The sequence below is a fragment of the Rhincodon typus genome, chromosome 11 (assembly GCF_021869965.1).
Source record: "Rhincodon typus isolate 14 chromosome 11, sRhiTyp1.1, whole genome shotgun sequence".
Taxonomy (NCBI): domain Eukaryota; kingdom Metazoa; phylum Chordata; class Chondrichthyes; order Orectolobiformes; family Rhincodontidae; genus Rhincodon; species Rhincodon typus.
In genome coordinates, this window is record NC_063342.1 from 25498763 (window position 1) to 25523391 (window position 24629).

General features: G+C 38.3%; 1 protein-coding gene across 3 annotated transcripts in view; it reads right to left on the reverse strand.

The window, feature by feature from the left end:
- Positions 1-1333: 1333 nt before the first annotated feature.
- Positions 1334-24629, reverse strand: part of chd1l (chromodomain helicase DNA binding protein 1-like) — a 95777-nt gene continuing 72481 nt past the window's right edge. For 2 of the 3 annotated variants that reach the window (XM_048602712.1, XM_048602714.1), the window contains 11 exons: positions 23207-23375; positions 21339-21484; positions 19353-19516; positions 17633-17844; positions 15734-15832; positions 15282-15352; positions 13747-13861; positions 11213-11321; positions 7285-7503; positions 5350-5431; positions 1334-4115 (listed from right to left, as the gene is read on the reverse strand). In XM_048602712.1, coding sequence (XP_048458669.1) covers positions 3984-4115; positions 5350-5431; positions 7285-7503; positions 11213-11321; positions 13747-13861; positions 15282-15352; positions 15734-15832; positions 17633-17844; positions 19353-19516; positions 21339-21484; positions 23207-23375 — 1518 coding nt within the window. In that variant the 3' untranslated portion in view covers positions 1334-3983. The remainder of the gene's footprint in view (positions 4116-5349; positions 5432-7284; positions 7504-11212; positions 11322-13746; positions 13862-15281; positions 15353-15733; positions 15833-17632; positions 17845-19352; positions 19517-21338; positions 21485-23206; positions 23376-24629) is intronic. The other variant, XM_048602713.1, reaches the window with a different exon arrangement.

Here is a 24629-nt window from a genome sequence, read left to right on the forward strand (position 1 = left end):
GCTGTGTTCATCCAGCTCTACACCTTGTTATCTCTATTGTATATAGCTACTTGGTTTATAAGTTGATGATGAGAAAGAAGAGATCATACAAATAGAATCTTATAAATCACTGGTCAGGCCTCAGCTGGACAATACTGACCAACTATGGGCATCACAGTTTGTAAGAAGATGTAAAGTCGTGAGAAATAACTTTAGAATGTTAACGGATAGTCTACTAGAGGTCTTCAAACTGTTGAAAGGTTTTGAAAAATAGATGAAGGATAGTTGTTCCCACATACTAATAGATCAATAGTCATGTCATAGATTTAAAATCACTGATGAACAATGGATCGGGGTTAAGATATGTTTTCGACTCTTGACCTCTCTGTATGAAAAGGTAGTGGACTCCATAATTTTAAAAGGGTAGTGAACACATATTTGTGGATGAGAAACTTAATAGGATTCCAAAGACAAAAGCAGGGTGTGGGAATTAAGTATGACAGCTCTTTCAAAGAAAATGGCCTCCTTAGTGCTGAAAGTTTTTACGATTTGTGTTGTTTAAACAATTCTGCCCTACTTCGTCCCATAAGGACATTTTTATCTGCAGCTGAAACACAATAAATTTGGCAGGGTACACATGGTACAGCTTGACACAGTTGTCTCCAAAAATTGCAAATCAGAGTATTGTATTCATCATAGGTCTGCCTAAAGCTGTCGACTTTTAAATATTCTCCAAAAACACAAAACTGCCTACATGTTATTCTGCTTTCAATTATCATCAACTCTTTTCCCAGGCAACTATTCTATGCAAAATCAGAGATAGGACCATTCGTAGACTCATTCAGTTTGGGTTAATTCGCTTAAAACTTCATACATATTAGGCTAAAGGCAAAACAAAGCTTCACAGGTCATAAAATCCCTACATGCCGACAAATGACATAATGGATACCTCATAATAAATGGAAATGGGAGGCTAGATTTATAGACTAATGGCCAAATATTTATAAGAATTAATGTTGCAAATCTAACAGTGCATCATCTGTATAAGAGAGAAAGACTCAATATTTCAAGCCAAAACTAATTTATCTTGGGATTCTTTTCTAACAGATGAAAATAAAAGTATTTGTAAAGACTTATTTGATACAGATCCAGTGCCATTCCATCCCTTCTCTCCTTGGTCAGGAAACCCAAAAGAACTACTGCATAGAACACTGCAGATTCCAGTAGGTTCCCTGACCAAGGTATTTAATGAACTTACAGTCAAATTTGTCAATTCATAATTTTATTATAATTCTGAGTGGTGTTATAATTTCAATTAATGGTAATAATGGACAAATGACAATGTGAAACCTGGTTTAATTGATCATAAGTTTATTTTTTCCAGTTGGTTACAATGGTGTTTTGACACAACATGGTCACATATTGCTGCCAATGTCAGTTAACAAAAGAACATGATACTATTACACAAAAGTAAAGAAAAAAGACAATTCAGAAAGATCTTAAAACATACACTGTTCAACCTGTTTTTCAGCATACCTTTACAAGTACTCAAATCCCCGAGAATTATAATTCCTACGATGATTCTTTGCTTTCATCCTGAACTGACTCTTTCCTGGACTGCTGAGACAGTTTTATGATTTCTTGCTAGTTCTACTGGCCTAAATGTTCTTTCGGTTCTGATGGCCTAAACCTCTTTTCAGTCGGACAATTTGAAAACCTCTGTACAAACTTTCACAGCTTGGAGACCTTACAAACTAAAACCATTCCATGAACATGACTGTTATCCTGAACTGATCTAGGTTCTTCTGCTAGCAGAAGTCAAACTAAACTGATCTGGTCTGTTTTTCATAAACTCAGCAGTTTAAACTTTTAATCAATTAATATCACAGATATCTCACTAGGCACTTAATTGAATAGTTTTTTGGAAAAGATTTGTTTGATCACTATTCCAAATGACTTTCTGACCTCTAAAATAAAACAGAGCTGAAGCCAAGCTCCATCTGTCTCTAATTTAAAAACCCAAATTTCCAAATAATAATTATATATCATATGTCTTTATCACATTGGCTACATTTACTTGTCCTTTCATATTTCTCCCTAAGACAGAGGAACTAGAATTAAGTGTAAGCCAGACCAGGTGGAGGTGAATGGTTTCTCCTGTAAAACACTGCAAAGATTTTGGGTTATTCAAATCTTTAATCGAAATTTGTGGTTGAGACAGCTATTCAAACTGGGTGGGATGGGGGGCAGGGAACAGTGATAATTTAAATTAAACAATACAGTAGATAAATAGAATTACTGGTGAAACACAGACAGCTCACGAAGTCGTAAAATGGTTGAAACCCGTAAGCAAACATTTAAAATCAATGCTTTCCTTTTCTATCAGCTCTGAAATTTGTAGAAGTTCTACAGTCATGAAAGCCTAGAGACATCATATTGCAAGTGTATTTGAAAATTGCAAGAGAGAACACATGCTGAAAGTGAATGACATTATTATATCCATTATTCACAGAAATCAGCAGCCATATTTACTTCATCTGATTTGTCAGGTGGACCTTGTTTCAATTTTCCAATTGTTTTTAAGGAATTAGGAACTTAAAAGACTTGAAACTTGCAATGTTCATGAGAAATGGGAAATTGCTGAAGGTGGTTTTGACATTGTTTCTATTGTTGAGGAATGTCAAATTTGTTGCTTGAACAAAGACCCCAATGTCTTATTAGACAATAGTAGCTTAAGGCTTCAGAGACAGTAGGAACTGCAGATGCTGGAGAATCTGAGATAGCAAGGTGTAGAGCTGGATGAACACAGCAAGCCAAGCAGCATCATAGGAGCAGGAAGGCTGACGGAAGGGTCTAGGCCTGAAACATCAGCCTTCCTGCTACTCTGATGCTGCTTGGCCTGCTGTGTTCATCCAGCTGTACACCTTGTTATCTCAGTAGCTTAAGGCTGACATGGATAGGACAATACCACCTTGACAGTGACATATTCAAGCCACATTGAAAAGGGAATAAAAATTGTTGCAAAAAGGTAATTCCATGTTTGGCCAAGCAGCCTGATCAATTACTAGAAGTATGATTGGCAGAGACATTGACTGTTACAGTGTGATCATATATTTCTTGTAATATATCTGTAACCAACTGTAGTGTAACAGGATACTGTCAAAGAGGTCTTCACTGTTTAAATCTAGTAAAAACATCATGATTGATTTGTGTTTTGAATGCTATCCTTTTTTTCCAATTATCATGACTGCACCATTAAGTAATTTCAACACTACATCTTGCATCCGAAAGAATAGGATTCATCCAAATGGGTTTTCATAAATACAGCATTTTTCACGGTCATTTTTCTGCAGCTAACTCTCAAACTGATTTTTGTGAATTTAATTTCACAACTTGCTGCAGTAGCATCTTAATTCATAGCCTCTTGGTTGTTAGGTAGATGTGGTACATAACCATCATGCCTCCACTTGGGGAGGTATTTGTTAAATAAAAACTTAAAAAAACTGCAGATGCTATAAATCAGTAACAAAAACAAATTGCTGGAAAAGCTCAGCAGGTCTGGCAGCACCTGTGAACAGAAATCAGAGTTAATGCTTCGGGTCGAGTGACCCTCCCTCAGAACTTCTTCAGACCCTTCTAAGGCAGAGTCATTCGACCCGAAATGTTAACTCTGTTTTCTCTCCACAAATGCTGCCAGACCTGCTTAGGTTTTCCAGCAATTTCTACATCTGTATTTGCAAAATATTAGTTGAGTTTATTTTTGTCTCAATACTAATTTAATACCAAAACAGTAAACCATTAGAAAAATTGAGAAATAAGTCAAATATGAGTACTCAGTGTCAAAACCATATTTATAATGTAAAAAAAAATTGAAAAAATTAAACTGAAAAACATTTGTATAACAGATACTTTATCATACTTAACCTAAACCCACATATATTATTTGCCCATGTTTGTATGGTAGTTTCAGTGTGCTGTCAGAATGAATTTTGCAAATGCAACCTTCACTGAGAGTTATTTAGTTTAATTTCATACAAAAATGTGTCAACCTTCTGCTGTTTTGAGAAACAAACTTCAAGCCATCGAGCTTGGACAACAACTGCTGTGGGATTCTCCTGTAGGTAGCTCTGTAACTCCTAGAATCAAGACACAAATAGCATCAGTGAGGTTACATTACCCTGACATTCATCACTGACATAAAGAATAGATCAGAAGTCACATGACACCAGGTTATAGTCCAACAGGTTTATTTGAAATCACAAGATTTCAGAGCATGGCTCCTTCGTCAGGTGAAGTCACTTCACCTGATGAAGGAACAGCGCTCTGAAAGACTGTGATTTCAAAAAGAAGTATAAAGCTGAGCAACTGCACTTTCACTAGTTCTTGTTTGAGATAATCCAGTCTAACTCTGGCCCAAAGTTTGGTCAGAAACAACATCTATATAATTTATTCATTGTGTTTCTTTCTTCCCAAAAATCACGCCATCCCTATTGAACTCTTTTACCATATTTGGCCAATTCAAGTTCCACAACAGTTTCTGTTATGCAATGTATCTGTGCTACCGTTTTTCCTCGTCCTGAGATTACCTATTTCAATACAGCAATTACAGCTGGTTCATTTCTCCTATACTTCTCTCCTGCACACATGGTATTCTCCAAAGTAATTTAAAAGTCCTTGGTCCTTGTCCTTCACTATTTACATAACCCTGAGGCGATATTATCTAGAAGTATGGCGTTAACACAGAGTAAACAGTGCAGAAAGAAGGCAATGAGCCCAACCAGTGTGTGTTGGTATTTATACTCTACCTATTACATTACCTGTAATCTGCATTTTCCTAAAGAAAAGTCCCAGTTTATTCAATTTACCCACAAAAGTGCATTATTTCATGATAGCTCATTGTTTGTAAAGCATATTGAGACATATGGTGGTCATGAAAAATGCTAAATAAGTGCAAGTTTTTCTTTTTCAAAAACACTTTACTCTTTTTGACTTTCACTACTTAGTCTTGACAGGTTATTTCGGGGTAGTTCAAATCTCCCATGCTTACCGTACAAAGTCTGCTATTCACCAAATAGATTTGCCTATGTGTTTCTTGTTCTAGTTCTCAAAACTGTTCCACCTCAATCTTATCTTTGGTACCTCACCTTCACCCTGGTATTTTCACCTTTATTTTCCATTTTTCTCCCCCGGTCAATAAATTATTTTTTCCTCTCAATGCAAATTACCAAGTCATATTCCTATACATTTGCAGTGTTGTAGAAATGCTGTATGAAGTTAATATGCAAATATGGGAAAGTAATCCAAAGGAAAATTGAAGATGCACATGAAAATGTAAAAAGGCTAAATGTAATTTAAACTGATGCTGTTTACCTGCATTTGGCTAGAACCATCCACTTGTGCCACAATATGAGTGGTTTCAGCACAGAAATTCTCATCCACATCACCATTGTAAGTGCATTCATATTAAAGAAAGTAATTGCCATTGAAGGAAAATGAAAATAATGCACAACTCAAAGGAATGCATTCAGCATCTTACGAAGTATGTAACATGATTTTATTCCCAAAGTATTCTGACAAGTTTGAAGAGTTTGTAGATTTCCTCATCCCGGAGGTAAATTATCTGTTTGCTTGCCACTATTGCTCACCTTCTTCTTGCCCATTAAACCAAAATGCTTCCAAGTTTTATCCCTGCCCTTGCCTTCAACCTTTACCCTCATCTAACTTTGCCCCCCATTTTTTCTGCATTTGTTCAGCTCATCTATGAAATCTCCTTTCAACTCCTTTGTGTCCATTCCCACTAAAATCATGACTAATCAGTTCCCTCCTAAGATCCTTTTTGACTTAAGTTGTAAATAGTTTACTCTTTCCAAATGACATGACCACCACTTCCTCCCCTATCAAAACCACCCTTTATTTGCACTAATCTAGCTCCCAGCTATAATCCCTCATTAAGCTACCTGATTCGTTCCTGGAATTATGTCCACCAGGCCCTTAAATTCCTCAATTCCTTTACTCCTTTAAGCCTATTCCTAAAATCCCCTCCCGATTTCTCCCTAGTGTCCCGGGGTCAGTTTTCCTTCTATTTCTATGGAGTGCCAAGGACACTTTTCTATTTTGTAGGTTTTACATAAGTACATATTGTTGTTGCATCTTTCTTCAACCTAAATTGGAATATCTGTGTAAGGATTACAATATGAAATGATCTGAGGTAATATTCATTTATTTTATAGTCAGTATGGGTCTCCAGCACCTTGTGCCTATAATTTAGTACAACACAGTTGCTGAGTGTGTCCTAAGATTAGCTAGTTAAATGAAAATTTAACATTAATCATACTTACAATACTCATGAGCAAAACATACCTGTATAAGTGGGAAAATGAAAAGACTGACAAATCCACAGTGCAAAACACAGAACCATATACATTTCTAGAAATAAGATACAAAATATATTTGTAATTGGGATCAAATTTGTTTCACCATCCTGATTCTAGCTGGAGCAAGGACGAAGGAACACTAGAGGCAAACACAGAGCTGCTAGTCTCTTGGTCTTCCCCGCCACTGTATATAATTCAATTTCATGAACCTGAGTTTCCTTGATTTTTTTTCCTGGTTCATGGGTCTTCTTCCAGTAAGCTCTAAACATGTGCCAGCAATGTTCTCTTTAAAATGTAATTGTTATTTACAACCATTTTTTTCAGTACAATTTCCTTCATTTTTTTCACATTCAATATTTATCACAGAACAAGGCCTGCACAATAGCTTCTTGGCTGCTATGACATATGAACACTTGTTTCCAGCACAAATAGGTCTAAAATCCATAGGAATAATGTCAAGCTCTCCAACACAACTAGGTCACTTCATTAAGTACTATAGGATTATTTCTTGCCAAATGTCAAAGAAGCAGCACGTTGCATTTTTGTCATTCTCTTCCTTGCCTCCATTTATGCTCCAATTCAAGGAGGCTGTTCAAACTGAGTGCAAAGCGATTTGGATATTGTGATAACACAGTCATAGAATAAATTAGCAAATCACTTAGATTTGAACATATGTATAAAAAGTAAACCTTCTGTAGGAACACCATCTCAAATTCTCCGCACAAAATTAAAATGCAAAGGACAATTAGAAATATTCACCATGAACTAGAAGACTATATTTACTGATTAAATCATTTAAATTAAAAATGCACAACTTAAATGTTGGAAAACAACTGCTTCAGCAGTACTGCCCAGTTTTAAAACCTAAAAAGGATACGAGAAAATGATCACAATCCATTAGACAACCTCACCATGTAAAGAAAAAGGATATGTAATCAAATAACGGCTTAGCCTCTTCTTTTCTGATATATTGAAGAAGTAAACGCTCACTCCAGACATGAAATCTGGTAGAATAGCTAAACTTTCTGTTGATTGTCCTGCAGCACCTCCCTCAGTCCTACTTCTATTTGCTTTATCCTGCTTCATTGATATTTTGACAGCAGAATTGGAGGATTCAGAAGAAGATGCATTATATCTTTTGAAGTAGTAGCTGGCATATCTTGTAAAGGAGAAGTTAAATTTGGTTGTTTGATAAAGAAGACCACAAATATGAGCTCACTAAAAGCACCTTATGCACAACATTACTACAAAATCAAACCATAAAGAATCTAAAACGCTTGATGAGTGAACAAGATTGACTTCTTTCTCTTGTGATTGTGACAAAACATCAACATCGAATCAAATTGAACTGGATTTATATTTATCAAGATGTGACACTTTCAAGTTTGTTTTTATCTCTTCTCCCTGTCCATGCTTTCTTTTAACGTGCTTCCTTCATACCTCAGAGGTAGACAGTTGTATTACCTGTTCCCTGCATCTGCTGCAATTGATGATTAAAAAGGTATATTTGGACTGTCTCCCTATGAATTTATCGAAAGGCCTCCAAATCAAGTTACAAAAAGAATTGTTGGTTGTCTTGTATGATAAATCAGTAATGAGCATCAATAAAAGATAATAAATATGTTCTGTGAGACATTCAGAAAAATACCTATAACTCACTCTGAAGGTAACTCAGCAAACACTTAGTTGGATTGCAAAACATCTAGCCATTTGATCCATTTCACTGCAAGTGTCCATCAGAGCAACAATTTATACATATGTACATAGGGGTCCAGTTGCTGTTTTGGGACCCCTTTTTTGAAATGAGACCTTCTGCAATTCTGTACAGTCCTGTCTACATAATGCTTCCTAACTGATGGTACTTAAAGGAACAAAAACAGAAAGTGCTAAAGAAACTCAGCAGGTCTAACAGCATCTGTGAATAGAGAAACAAAGCTGACATTTTGAGTTCGACTTGATTTATTTGGGTTCCGAAGAACAGTTACATTTGACTCAAAATGTTAACTGTTTTTCTCGTCACAGTTGCCCCACACCTGAACTTCTCAGCAGTTTCTGATTTTGTTTCAGTTCTCCAGCATCCGCAGTTTCATACTTTTATTGAATTGTACTTAAAGGGACTCTTAGAGAACTCAAAACAATTCCATATTTAATAATATAGAGCATTTTTTTTTGCTGGCATTCTCATTTTTTAACACAACTAAAGAGGTCTGCATTTCTGACAGGGGGATCCAGAGGGATTCCAATTAGGGCTCTTTTAGAAATACGGAGCAGTATTTCCAGTCAGTTCCAGGGCAAGAGAAGGTGGGTGGGTTAGTCAGGTCCAGCACCAGGGCAAAAGTATCATGTCCTGAGCATAGAGGGAGATACTGTGTCCAGTGGCATGGTGAGTCGGTGTCTGAGTGGATTTTAGAGGCCCATGAGTTAAGTTAGGGGTCAGTTGAATAGTTACTCGAAGCTAGGACGTATTTGATAGTCTAATGTTTCTTGAGTAACTGTTTACTTCATTGCAGCAGGACCCTTTGTGTACGCCGACGTAAATAGATTTAAAGTTTTTTGGAGGATTCTAGGCATAGAGGAAATTGCCTAGCGGAATGTTCAATTTTTCAAGCAATTCCTTCAGAGACTGCTACATTGGAATTCCGCAAGGGCCCCATGTGTAAATCCCATCTAGGTTTCAAAAGTGACTATCTGGCCATCAGAAAATCTGAATTAATGTATCTCCTGAAAGGGGCAATGAGGAACCAGGTGCTCTTGCTAACTTAGCAGCATTCCTAAAAATCATATACTACTTGGCAGCATGGGCAAGTGGGGCAAAGAGCCTGTTTCCATGCTGTAGACCTCTACTTAAGCCTTACTCAGATGCCTCAGAGGGACGCTGCAAATTAAGCAATGACCTTAAGTATAGCGACAATACAATATGGAGCTGGAGGAACACAGCAGGCCAGGCAGCATCAGAGGAGCAGGAAAGTTGACATTTTGTGTCAGGACCCTTCTTCTGAAATGGGGAGGAGGAAGGGAGCCTGGAAATAAATAGAGACAGGAGGGGTGGGGCTGGGGAAGGTAGGTGGGATGGTGATAGGTGAGTGCAGGTAGGGAGTTGTGGGGATTGGGTGGTGGAAAGAGGAGGGTGGATAGGTGGGAGAGATGATGAACAGGTTGTGTCAAGTCAAGGTGATGGGGATGAGAGGTAGTGTTGGACATGGGATGAGGCCGAGGGTGGGGAGATTTTAAAACTGTGAATTCCATGTTTAGGCCATCAGGCTGTAGGCTCCCGAGACGGAATATGAGATGCTGCCCCTCCAGTTTGCAAGTGGTGCCATTGTGACACTGGAGGCAGCCCAGGATGGACATGCCACCCCAGGAGTGGGAAGTGGCAGGGGTGGGGGGAGTTAAAATGGTTGGTGACCGGCAGGTGTTGTCGTTTGTCGTGCATAGAGCGCAGATGCTCTACAAAACGATCTCCGAGTTTACATGTGGTCTCACCTGAAATATAAATCTGCTTTAACAGTAATCTATCTGGTTGTACAATGCAAACATCCATGCTTGTCACCCAAATTCAATTAAGGCCCATAGCGTAATATTTAGCATGACTCAAACTTACCCATTTTGATGAAAAGATTCATTATTATGTTCAGCCTGTATCAGCAGGCAGCCACCAGTCATTTAATGCCAAATATGTTTCACCATGCACTTAAAGTCACTTCACTTAAAATCCTCTCTGTGGAAGGGTAGTCAATAGTTCCCAAAAATATGAAACCTTGATTGGAGACCATACTTTTATCATTTCCTTTTGAACTTACTCATGATCTTTTCAATATTTTTAACAATATATAATTATTTCTCACTTTCTGTTCACTCCTCATCATGTATACCCCTTGTAAAACGGCGTTGGGGTTGGTAAGGCAGTTAACTCTAGTAGCTTTGTTATTTCATATAGCAGCTTTTTAAAATCAGAACAAAACTGCAATTTTTAAAAGTTCATTCATAGGATGAGAATTTCTGTCAGAAGGCATTTATTGTCCAGCTCTAAATGCCCTTGAGAAGGTGGTATTGAGCTACCTTATTGAATCTACAGTCCATGTGGTTATAGACGCTTTTAGGGAAGGCAGAGTTAGGATTAAGGTACTCGTATGGATTCCCTAGCTTCCGATGTGCTTTTGTAGCCGCAGAATTTATGTCTGGCTGATCCAGCTCAGTTCCTGGCCAATGGTAAGCCCTAGGATCTTGATAGTGGTACATTCTGTGATATAATACTATTGAATGTCAAGGGATGATGGTTACATTCTGTCTTGTAGGAGATAATCCATTGCTTAGTGTGAATCCTACATGCTAATGATCAGCCCAAGCCTGAATGCTGTCCAGGTTTTGCTGCATTTGGATGTGGGCAGCTTCATAACTTTTATTGTGGTTCGCTTCACCTGCCACCGTAGCCTTGTCTGTCTTAAGGATATAAAAGTATCTTCAGATATAGGTGGAAGACCATGAATGGCAAAAAACCCCAACAGTCTGAGTCTAGTGGTGTTGAAACCAACTTCTACACACCAAGTTGGAAAGAAAGAGGTGGTAAAGGATTTTCAGATATCAAGTCAAAGCAGGGACTTAGAAACAATGTCAAAAATGTGTTTTGACCCAGGGGATTTCAGCAAAATAAGATTCAAATAGTAATTAAACATGAGAATATTATTAGCATAATAAGTACTTTCTTCAGTTCCTACTGACACATTCAATTTTTCTTTCTAAGAATTCAACAAAGTAATACTTCGACAAATGCACTTCTCATGCAGTACATTGAATTTTATGACAATCAGGTTTCTGCTCAAACCTGGATAAATGATGAATGATGGATAAAACAAGGATACATGTAGGTTGATATGCCTTTCAAGGAAAGGTACTTCCGAATAAGTCTTTCAGTGCCATACCAGTTAAATCCTTTGGTTGTGTGCCCTATTCGTGGGAGATGGACACTTGCTGAAAATAAAGAATTAAATATGATTCCAAGATACATTGTCAAAATATAATTGCATATGCAATTGTATATCAATACTATTGAATAAAACGCATGGAAAAAATGTTTTGAGGAGGATTAAATAGAAAAAGATATCAAGCTAATGGTATTCAAAACAAATTTTAACAGAGTTTAAATGTTCCTTTTTTCTTTTATTCTTTCATGAGATGTAGTGGCTACTGGAAAGGCTGTGTTTATTGTCCATCCAAACTGTCTTTGAGAAGGTGGTAGTGTGTTGTCTTCTTGAACAACTGCTGCCCATCTAGTACAGGTACACCCACATTGTAGTTTGGACCTAAGTACTGTTCACAAAAAGCAGGTCAATCCAACCTGGCTAATTACTGCCCTATTAATCTTCTTTCGATCAGAAAGTGATGGAACGGTCATCTACAGTGCAATCAAGTGGCACGTGCTTATACGGATCTCTTTGCTCATGTTGAGATTGAGTTCTGATACAGCCTGATCTGATTACAGCCTTGGTCCAAAGGTGAACAAAAGGCTGAACTGCAGAGGTGATGTGAGAGTGGCTACCTTTGACATCCGGACAGCCCTGGACTAAGTATGGCATCGAGGATCTCTAGTAATACTGGAATCAAAAGGGGTCAGAGCGAATATCCAGCACAAAAGATGATAGTTGTGACTGGTGTAAGTCAGTCACCTCAGTCCAAGGAGACATCTGCACTTAGGGTAGTGTCCTGGCCCCAAACACCATCAGCTGCTTCAATGACCTTCCCTCCAATGCAAGTTCTGGAAAGGTGATGTTCACTGATGATTACACAATGTTTAGTGCCATTCATTACTCAATTACTGATGTAGCCCATACTCATATGCAGAAAGACCTGAACAACATCAGGCTTGAGCTGATAAGTGGCAAGTAACATCCATTCTTCTCTAATGCCAGGTAATGACTATATCAAATAAAGAGAATCTAACCATTCTCCCTTGACATTCAATAGTAGCATCATTCTTAAATCTCCACAAACATCATCCTGGGTTTTACCATTTACTAGAAACGGAACTAGAGATAGAGATGCTGTTGGTACAAGAGCAGTTCCAAGGCCGGGACATCTGTGGTGAGTGACTCACATCTTGTCTCCTCAAGACAAAGCAGTCTGCTTCATTGGTACCCAATCTAACACCTTCGGCATTCTTTCCCCTCATCACCAAACCACAGTGTGTACCATCTACAAGATGGACAACAGCACCTTCCAAACCCACAAATACTGCCCCCTAGAACAAATGCTGCAGATGCATGGGAGCCCCTATGACCTACAAAAGACACATACCATTCTGACTTGGGACTTGGAACTATATCACTACTCCTGCTCTGTTGCTGGGTCAAAATCCTGAAAATCTCATCCTGAGAGATCTGTGGGCTACATATCAAGGCTGCAGCAGTTCAAAAAATCAGCTGATCACCAACTGCTCGAGAGTAGTTAGAAGAAGGCAATAAACACTGGGCTAGCCAGCAACGCCTACATCCCATGAACAAATGTGAAAAAGAACTTAGTGTAGAAATGTCAGCCCATAAGGCCTTATTTCTGTGCTGTCAAATCTCCGCTTTATTTACACTACAAGCACAGTGTAGGTGTTGAGGTTATTTCACTTCAACCAATACTCAAGTTATTATGCAAATTCATGCTCAGGTCGCAAGACTATTAAGGAAACAAAATGAAGCGAGTACACAAAAAAGAACAGAAATCGCTGGAAGAACTCAGCAGGTCTGGCAGCATCTGTGGAGAGAAAGCAGAATTAATGTTTCAGGTCCAGTGACCCTTCTTTAGTACTGAAGAAACACTCCTTTCTGAAGAAAGGTCACTGGACCCGATATGGTAACTCTGCTTTCTCTCCACAGATACTACCAGATCTGCTGAGTTTTTCCAGCAATTTCTGTTTTTGTTTCTGATTTCCAGCATTTGCAGTTCTTTCGTTTCTGTAAAATGAAACAAGTTTCAGCCACTCTTTAGCACCAGACTTGTACATAATTTAATGTCAGTGCACAGCAAGATCCTTTTGCTTTTTCTTTTAATCCATTCACTGGATGAGGGCATCACCAGCTAGGCCAGCATTTATTGTCCACCCTTGATTGCTCAGAAGGCAGTTAAGAGTGCGGGTGTGGAGTCATATGTAGATCAGTCCAGATAAGGATGGCAGTTTCCTTGCCAAAGGGCATTAGTGAACCAGATGAGCTTTTTCTTGACAATCGACAATGGCTTCATGGTCATCATTAGACTGTTAACTCTAGATTTTTTTTAAAATTCAAATTCAACCCATTAAAAATACCTGGGTCTCTGGATTAACAGTCCAGCAATAATACCACTAGGCCATCACCTTCCATGGTTAATTTTCTGAGGCTACATTTACATGACTATTTTAGTATTCACATACCATTCCTTCTCTTAGCAGCTCTGTAGAGTTTTTGCAGTCCTTCTTCTAAAGCTGTCAATTTGATTCCAGAAAGATTGTTGGAACGATCTCTTTGCTGTGCAACTATCAATGCTAACTAGAAAAACATTTGCTTGGTCAAACAAATTAAACATTAAGTATTATCAGCTGTTTAAATGTCCACAAAATGGACAATTGGAACCTGTACAAATATAAAGAATGGTTCAGAGGGAATGTTAAGTTATTGATTTACTAAGCTATATAAATGGCATAATTATAAGGGGTTATAAAATACTTTTGTGGCTCGTAATGTCCTGAAAACCACAGGATTGATATAATAATCATGAGTAAGAGATGATATGGAGGCAAACTACAATTTCAATCATTGGTCAGAACTGGAAAGAGGGAATAATCTGGTCATAGAGCCATAGAGATGTACAGCACGGAAGCAGACCCTTTGGTCCAATTTGTCACACAGAGAGTGGTGGGCGTGTGGAATGCGCTGCTGGCAGTGGTAGTGGAGTCAGATACTTTAGAGACTTTTAAGCGACTCTTCGATAGGCACATGGAGGATGGTAAAATGTAGGGTATGTAGGGTAGATTGATCTTAATAGGATAATAGGTCAGCACAACATCGTGGGTTGAAGGGCCTGTACTGTGCTATACTTTTCTATGTTGTCCATTCCGAACAGATATCCTAAATTAATCTAGTCCTGTTTTCCAGCATTTGGCCCATATCCCTCCAAACCCTTCCTATTCATATATCCATCCAGATGTCCTTTAAATGTTGTAATTTTACCAGCCTCCAGCATTTCCTCTGGTAGTTCATTCCATACACACACCCTCTGCAGTGGAAACGCAACATTATTTCAATTTTCTATTATGATAGGGATTATATTGCTTGGAATAAAATGGTGAGCAGATGTCTAATAGCAACCTCATGGTATAAAGGCCGTACACGGAGCAGGAAATAGAGATTTTAAACAATTCAGGTTTGCTTTACCATTTAGATCTTAAACAACACTCCCAGACTATCTTCAAGAGTAGGTGCCAGTGATATAGGCAGCTGCACTAAGGCCATTGGGAATTGGGAACAGGGGTAGGAGTCTACCATTGATACATTGCCATAAGGATGATCTACACCCCTGGGATCTCTGCCTTTCTTCTGATGTATTCCTGGGCAATGGTGGGCAATGGTTAGCAATGGTTTCTGCTCACTCTGCTATTCTGCTATAACTGCATTTAAGTCGAATGTATAGAATAAACAGTGGAGGCGATTAGTTGATCTTAAATTATAATAATGAAAATAAGCATTGCTGAAAAAAATACATCTTGTCGAAGAGTTTTGCCTTGCACTTATCAGTATAAAATGGTTTGAAAAATGTGTATTTTTTCAGCAATATTCAAGTTTTGTATTATCAAAGGATTAGAAGACAATTAAAAGACGTTAGCTAAACTTAAGGCAAAGTATCAACACATGTTGGTTCTGTTCAAGGATAATTGGTAACGTTAATACAGAATAAGTAATCTATCCCTACCAGGTCTTGTCCTGTATTTCTTGACTCCTTGTCATCAATGGGAAATAGAAGAACACTTCCCAGAGAAAGATCTGGAATAACAAAATAATTGTAATAGAAATATCAATGACAAATTATACGAAAGAGAGATGTGTTCATTATCTATAATAATGAAATTTTGTCTGATCTAATTGTTAATTATTTTGTTAATCAGTGGCTAGTTATATTTTTAGAGAGTTTGTTCGGCATTTCCCCTTTTGGCTTACTATATGAAACACTTATGTCACCATTATTCTTCACAGCACCATTTGATTGTAATTCAGCTTTGTTTGTGACATGCAACATATCTTTTGGGCTTAATTAGACTTTCAGGTGAAACGGCACATTCATAAATTGCCCAACTGAGGTCCTTTATCTTTAAATTTTGAACATATTAAAGAAAAGAAACAAAAAGGTATTTTGCTCTCTCGTACCTTTCATCTTCCCTGCTCGCCCATACTGTTTTCTTGGTTCATTGGACCTAGCTTCCAAAGCTGTAAACAAACCTCCTTTTCCCCATCTTCCAGAGTCATCTAAAAATAGTAAATATTGAAAGAATGTTTAATTCAAGACAAATAAAACATAAAACCAAATTAAACTTGTCTTAAGATGCAATTATTTGGATTGAATCAAACTGGTTTCTTGTGGAGAGGGTCCTTGACTCCAAAATTATTAATTTTGATATTTTATTAACAAATGAGTGCTTTGAACATTGTGCTACTGTGAGAATCCAGCAACATAAATTTTCAGAAATATTTTTCAGGTGATTAACGGGCAACTGCGAGAATGGTACTTTGACTTTTCTTAAGACAGTGTTTTATTGTCGCTCTTCTTCCTTTTCACTCACCTCAAACTTGCACCAATGCCCTGCCTTATTGAATTGTAGCATTTTTCTTCTCATTTTCTTTGGCTTTACTTTGCAGCAGGGCATCAAGGGCAGAATTAGTTACATCCATAGGTTTTCATGGATAAAAGATGATCTGGTATTAATCTACTTGCACGGGTTGAAAACTGCATCAACAAGAATCTTTTCAGAAATGTGTTCCCCCCTAATTCTGGCCTCTTGTACATCTCCAATTTTATTTACTCCATCATTGGTGGCTATGCCTTCAGTTATATACAACCTAAATCTGGTACAACCTCCCTGCATGTCGCCGCTTCACCAACTCACTTTCATACTTTAAGACATGCCTTAAAACATATCACTTTGACCAAGCTGTGGTTATCTAACCTAAAATCTCCTTATGTGGTTTGCTATCATACTTTATTTTATAAAGGTCCTGTGAGGCAACTTGAGACACTTCATTGTGTTAAAAGCTGCAGATGTTCTTGCTGAAATAAAGCAAATAGTTAGGAAATTATGGGCAGCTTCCTTAGATCAGAACTAGAACAGGAATCACTGCTTCTGTTAAACAACTCTAGCACGTTAGCTGCTTGTCTCTTATAGGAATAATACATCCATTCAACGGAACAGAGTCAGTGGGCAGGATTTTCCTAGCCGTGAGATGGCAGGTTGGCCAGAAAAAAAAAGCAGGAAGCCACATCACAGTGGCTCACTGACGTATAACTGTTGCTGAAGAGAAGAGTGAGATATTGTACACATCTCCTATTAAAACAATATTCAGCATTTGATCAGCAACTGAGTAGACCACACCCCACCTCCACAACCCTCCAGCTTCATGCAAATGGCCACGCTGTGATAGCCCAGGAGGCTCCATAACCATTGGACCACCCTGCATCCAGACAGGCTATCTGCACAATCCCTCTAACTCTTAATTTAATACTTTCTGCTCTGAGGGTGCTCTCTTAATCTGGGAGATCTTCAGCAGCACCAGTAGTACTGTCAAGGCTCCAGTTTCCAACTCTTCTATTGGGCCAGCAGTACAGGAGCCTCCCCAGCCTCCTTGCTTGGTCATCTGCCTCCTCTGGAACCCCATTTTGTTCTGATGTTTGGGTCCTGAAGCTTGTGGTAAAATCCTGACAGAATGTCTGAAGGTGGGAATCTGCAGATTTTATTCCATGCACAAGCCATGTGTCAAATGGCAAACCTAACATCAGTCTGCCTAGAGCCAATGGTGTTGTTATAAAAGTCAGGGATGTGCAAACAAAGTGGAGAAGTACACACAAATCAGAGCTGGGGGAGACTGCAGAGATACAAAGGAGCGAGACGTGAAGGAAATTGAACTTCAATGATGAGAACTTTAAAACCACTGTATTACTACTTGAAGTGCCAGTGTAGACCATCAAATACAAGAGTGATGGGTGAACAGGACTAGATTCTATCATCCAAAACACAAGACTTCTATAATACAACATATTATTTTTCTACTTGCCAACACAGTGCACTATTATCGCATCCTCTTTGTCAGCAGCCACTGGGTGAGTGACATCCCCAAGAATATAGTGAATGGATGTCTGTTCTGTATCTGTAGAATCCAGATCACCGGGAAGGTCATTTCCATCCTCCTCGGATTCATCATCACTCTCACTACTCAATGATGGAAGACAGGGAGATCTGTAGCCATTAGATTCCCACCAAGCCATCCTGAGGAGAGATATTATTTAAAACTACATTAATGCTATTTAAAGCCGACATGGTGCACTGCTAACAAATTGGTGTAGGCTCTTGAAAAAACAAATATTGTATTTTTAAAGCAATCAATTAGTTCTGAAATATTTTGAGGCCTTTTGACAGTTTAATGAAGTGTTACATGGTTCTATGCGCTATCTTTATAATCTACTGCAACAATGGTATTGTAAAGTGTTTCTGAAGATGAAATATGATCAGCCTCAGTGTAATGATAAAACTTCAAGGCAAATCAGCTTTGGTGGTTTGGCCTTGCTAGATTGCTCATAGTGTCCAGGGATGTGAAGGTTAGGTGGATTAGCCATGGGAAATACAGAGTGACAGGGATTGGTTGGGGAGGGGTCGGTGGCGGGTCTTGGTCAGATGCTCGTTGGAGGGTTGGTGTGGACTCGACGGGCTGAATGGCCTGCTTCCATGCTGTAGGGATTCTATGATTCTAGGTCAGAATGGCATAAACATCAAACCCCTCTCCAAGAATTCAGCAGGTAATTTAAGTCAACAATTCAGTTCTGAAAAAGCATTTCATTTTCAAAATACCATCTTCAGAATGAGATCTTAAGCCACAGATCTATCTGCCCCTTTAAAGAAGAGTAAGATATTTTTCCTGATGGCCATACCTGTATTTATCCTGAACCAAAAACAAATTAAATGGTCATTCATCTCATGCTGTTTGTGGCACTTGGCTGTGTGTAAATTGGCAGCCATGCTTGCCTACAAAAACATCTATAATTCATAAATAATTCATTTATATGAAGTACATTGGAACATCCTATATGACATTGTTTCTTCATTCTTGGTTTAAAATATTGACCTTGTTAGCCTTACACTTTTCCCCATCAGAGAAAGGAAGTAATACAATGGCTCAGCTGCCAATGGCCATATAGACTGCAAATAGCCCAGACTTGATTCTCAGTTTTTCTTAATTAGCTGATTAGTGTATCTGCTCATTATAAACCGATCTCAATTGGAGGTCCCTGTATATCAACAACCAGAGGAGACAGGATTCAGTTTGTACAAAATATACCCACCAAACAAGTGGCCTGCCAATTCTCACCATTAGGACTGATGTAAAAATAATGGACAATGAAGTGTTAGAAGTAGATTGAAGGAAATGGAACTGTAATTCCACAGGAAATCAATGCCTTCAGGAGTGAAGGGAAGAAAATTTCCAATAAAAAGAGAATAAAACTGAAAGCAACAGGATGATTGATATGCAAGAAACAGGTACTAAAACCAATGTTCATTTCTTATTTGCAACTAGAATCTACAAAAGGATATAAAGAGGAAAGTGGTTATTCCTAACTACCCTGCATTGTATCACTATTTTGCAATTCTATCCTTCTAAAAATAAAGTATAGTGCCTGTTTTTGTTTCAGTTGGTCTTGCTAACCTGTGACACAACTTTTAGTAATACCCTTCTTAAACCAGCGAAAAAGAATTGAAGTGGTAATGAAGCAATTCCTTACTTTTTTTTGTGTTCTTCCTCTTCTCGCTGCTGTTTCTTATCAGATAGTAATTTTGCACGTTTAGCTGCTGCCTCTTGACGTTTCTGACGCCGTTGCTCAAGTTCTTCAGGTGATAGTATTCGTTTTTTTTTCATGGTCAGATCCAGTGGAGCAGCCAGAAGGACCTGAATAGATAAGAAATAAGAAAGCTATAGAATCATAGAATTCCTACAGTGTGGAAGCAGCCATTCTGCCCATCGAATCTACACCCACCCCTGAACAGCTCCTCACCTATAGTTTCCTGCTTTCTAACTCCCGCACCCCTTTTTTGAATAAAGGAGTTCAAATACCTATTTTCCGATATAAAGGAACCTTCCCAGAACCTAATGAGTTTCAGAAAATTAAACCCGATGCATCATCTATCTCACTAGTTATTTCTTTTAAAAACCTAGGATGAAATCCATCAGGACCTGGAGACTGAAATCTGACATTCCTCATATCCACTTTCCTGTGTTTTCCCCGTATCCCTTGATTCTCCAACTGATCAAGCCTCAAATATGCATAAAGACTCTAGCCCACAACTCTGTGGCAAGGAGTTCCAAAGACTCACGCCCCTCAGAGAAAAAAAAATCCTCATCTCAATTCTAAATTGGCACCCCTTTATACCGCGACTACACCCTCTGGTCCTAGACTCTCCCACGAGGGGAGATATCCTCTCAGCATTTACTCTGTCAACCTCATTAAGAATCCTTAGTACTATTTCTCCGGTATTGTAATTTTCTTCAGATCCCCCTTCCTTTCAATTTCTGATTTACAGCAATTTCCGGGATGCAACTGCATCCTCTTTAGTGAAGACCAATGCAAAATACCTGTTAGGTTTGTTCACCATCTCTATACTCCATTATTAGTTCCCCAGACTCATTTTGTATTAGACCAATAATTACTCTGTTAAAACCTTTACTTTTTAAATATCTGAAGAACCCTTTCCTATTTGCTTCCAAATTTTTAGCTAACTTTCTCTCGTATTCTAAATTTTTCCTTCTTATTCATTTTTTTGTAATTCATTGCTGTTTTTTATATCATGTCCAGTCTTCTGATCTGCCGTTAATCTTTGCAGAAATAAATGCCCTTTTTTTGAGTCTAATACTATTTTTGTCTTTTGAATCATATTTGGATGGATTTTGAAACAGTGTCTGACTTTGGCACCAGATTCTTCAAATATCTTTCTGGGTAACAAAAAATAATTATGTCTGGAGGACTGGAATACAGGGGGCTGGAAGACATACTTCAGTTATACAAAGTTCTAGGTTGACCCAAATGTGGATCATTGCAAGCAGTTTTGCAGACCCTACCTTATGGAGGATAGGTCAGCAACATAGATTTTTTTAAAATGATACTTGGATTCCGTAGGTTAAGAAATAAGGATTGAACAAACTCGAGTTGTGTTCCCTGAAATTTAGAATGTTGAGACTTGAAATGATTGTAAATTTCAAAATATTAAAGGGAAACAGGTAGATTAGCACGAGAAGAAAAAGTATTTTCACTGGTTGATGAGTCTAGGGTATGGCAGGATATTCTAAAACTTAGAATGAATGAAATTAGGAAATATTTCTTCACACAAAGGGTGTTAGTTATTTGGAATTCTCTTCTGAGATGTTGATGTTGAATGTATTATTAACTTTGAAACCAAAATTATATTAGTAGCGTATGGAGTTAGGTTTGGAATATCATCATGTCACTAAATGGAAGAGCAGGCTCAAATTGCAAAATGGCCTATACTATACTAATAATATGAAATATTATTAATTGGGATCAGGTGTGATCATCTGTGACTTTACAAATTTTGTTACTCTTTTATAATTGATATTTAATGCTAATATCATAATTGTCAGTACGTTCAGAACTTGGCACGCTGAAGCTTATGAACTATGAAAACAATTACGTAACAGCACAATGTTTGCATTTGCAATTTACATAGAATCCTTGGAATTGGTACAATTGTTTTACCTTAGACTTTGTGCGGAGTGATCTTCCTCCTTTACTGGCTTCTTCAAGTACTATTTTGTGAAGGTCCAGAAGTTGCTCAAAGGTTTTCTGATCTGCTGCACTGGGTTCTTTAGAATAATCTTTCCCCTCATACTGATACATGTGGCCTAAAATAAATAAGCCCTTGGTAATAGTTTACAGTATAACAAGTTTGACTCCATTTGGCCACTTAAGACAAAATAATTTTCTGCACCCAAAGGGATCATACCTTAGCTGCAGATTAAACTAGTTTAAGACTTGAATTAAAATCTTATATTTTTAAGATACCTGGGTTGCAAAGCAACAATTTAATGACTTGTGAGTTAACTATTAAATTGATGCACTACAGCAATATACAGTTTTGTTATGCTTTTTTTTATTCGTTCAGTGGGTGAGGGTGTTGCTGACCAGGCAGCATTTATTGCACCCATCCCTAATTGCCCAGAGGGCAGTTAAGAGTCAACCACATTGCTGTGGGTCTGGAGTCACATGTAGTCCAGACCAGGTAAGGATGGCAGTTTCCTTCCCTAAAGGACAGTAGTGAACCAGATGGGTTTTTTGACAATCGTCAATGGATTCACAATCATCATTAGATTCTTAATTCCAGATATTTTATTGAATTCAAACTCCACCATCTGCCGTGGTGGGATTTGAACCCGGGTCTCCAAAATGTTGTCCGGGTCTCTGGATCAACAGTCCAGCAATAATAGGCCATCACCTCCCTTGGCAATGTATATAGGACGATGTATATACTATTCAGCAGCTTTCAGGATGATGATGTGGGTAAAGGTGAATTCTATAAAATGGAGGGCAGCTCCAGACTTGGCAAGAAAGGGGATAGGGATTTTGTAATCTGGTAGCAAAGAGGTATCTTCAGACTTTACAGCATTTGACAAGTGAGGAGTCCTGTGACTTGACAAAAATAAGCGAAAAAATATGCAAGCAGCACAGTTCTGGGAGTAAAGGTTTTATTGAAAGAAGTTTGCATATCATTTTTACATATCTGATTGAAAAAAATGAAACACTCGGGGGATTATGGGCTTCTCTGGCTGGACCAGCATTTACTGCCCATCCTTAACTGCCTCGTGAAGGTGGTGGGGAACTACATTCTTGAACCACTGCAGGTACATAACAGTATTGTTCAGGACGGAATCCAGAGTAGGAAGAAATAAATTATCTACTCTGCACTTCTGGCTGAAGACAGTTGCAAATGCATCAGGCATTTTTTTCCTCACTGATGTGCTGGGCTTTTCCATTATTGAGGTTGGGGATATTCATCAAGCCTGTTTCCCTTTTGAGTAGTTTAATTGCCCACTACCACTCAGCAATGGATGTGGCAGGATAGCAGAATGTAGGCGTAATCCATTGGTGTGGAATCACTTAGCTCCATCACACACTGCTTATGTTTTTTGGCAGGCAACTAGTCCTGTGTTGTAACTTCATCAGGTCGGCATCTAATTCTTAGCTTTGCCTAGTATTTCTCCTGGCATGCCATATTTCACATTTCATTCAACTAGGGTTGATCCTTGGCTTGAAGGTAATGGTTGAGTGGAGGGTGCATGAGATTGCAGATTGTGTTGAAGCACAATTCTACTGATCATGGCCCACAGGGCATCATTGATTCATAGTCTTGAGTGCTAGATCTATTCAAATCTATCCTATTTAGTATGGTGATAGTGCTACAAAACATGATGGAAGTTATCCTCAATGTGGAGACCATGAATTAACCATATAGATTAGAAAGATTAATGAAGTATAAAAAATTTTAAGGAACTGAGTAACTCAAATTAATAGTAAAGATCTTCAAGCCTGACAAGCCCTGATATATGTAGTAAATCACAAACACATACTTGTTCCCACTGGCTCTTCATCTGCTTCAACTGTCTGCATTGGCTGCTCCTTAGTGATCCATGATCCATTCCTGGTTTCCCCTAGAATATTTTCCATATCAATATCTTCGATAGTGCTCTCTTCAGTAGACAGTAATTTATCCAGACCAAATTTCAGGATGTCACTTAACTGTAGAAAAAAGGCCAAGTAAATTTATTTATGGCAAAGGCTCCCTAATCACCACTAAATTAATACAGGGTGCAGGGCTGGATGAACACATACATACATACGTGTTTTTAAACAGCAGAATAAAACAAGTTAGCTAATCTTGAGATAACAAGGTGTAGAGCTGGATGAACACTGCAGGCCAAGCAGCATCAGAGGAGCAGGAAGGCTCCGCACCACCCGCTTCTATCTCCTTCCAAAAAAAGCCTTCCTGCTCTTATGATGCTGCTTGGCCTGCTGTGTTCATCCAGCTCTACACCTTGTTATCTCAGATTCTCTAGCATCTGCAGTTCCTACTCTCTCTAGCTAATCTTGATTTTGTTTTGACTTAGTATTTTCAACATTTTTTTTCCATTCACAATTACAAAAGAACACATAACATTTCTTTTGCAACAGATTCATTTAATACTTTTAAGATGTTTGTTCCAGTAGGGAATGCAAACCTTGGTCAGTTTCCCATTAATATAACATAAGATGAGGGCGAAGTTGGAAGGCTCAGATTCAGGGGTTCAGCCACCCGGAAAGGATTTTAGTCTCCTTCACTGCGTCATTCAAATCAAGAACTATTTGTTTCTTAAATGACTTCTGGGGTTTTCTTCAACTTTCTTAGCATGCAGACTGTTCAATTTTCTGCTCACTCTTTGAGATAAGAATGTCCCGCCATTAATACTAAATTTGTTTTTACTAATCTTCACTCCTGTCCCAGGTTATACTGTCAGTCTAATTATGGTGCTCCATCTTTATTTTATTCTAGGATTTATTATATTTCCCTCCATAGTTACATTTGAATTACTTATTTCCACGGAGTCAAATGTTCTCCATTTTTTTAATTATAACTCAGTCTTCTGATACTAGCAATCAGTTATTCAATTTGTATCGAGTCATTGATTTAAATTCAAAGTATTAGGGCTCCCATTAGTTTACAGCCTGTCTTAGTGGAAAGATCAGCAGTTGGTGAGACACCAGGCATGAGTGACCTGCAGGCAGGACAGGGGTGAGTATAGCATGGGTTTAAGATCGCCAAAGGTCCTGCTAAGGAGGATTCAGATGAGCACTTCACTGGAGTGACTGTAAATGATGATACTGTATGCACAATTAAGAGTTTTGTGTATTGATGGGGATGCCAGAAAAACAACAGGAGAATCTATCACCAACTTGCCAAAAGGCTTTATGAAGGACTTATGGCATATCCTTTCCAGTGTGTAAATGGTGACTGAT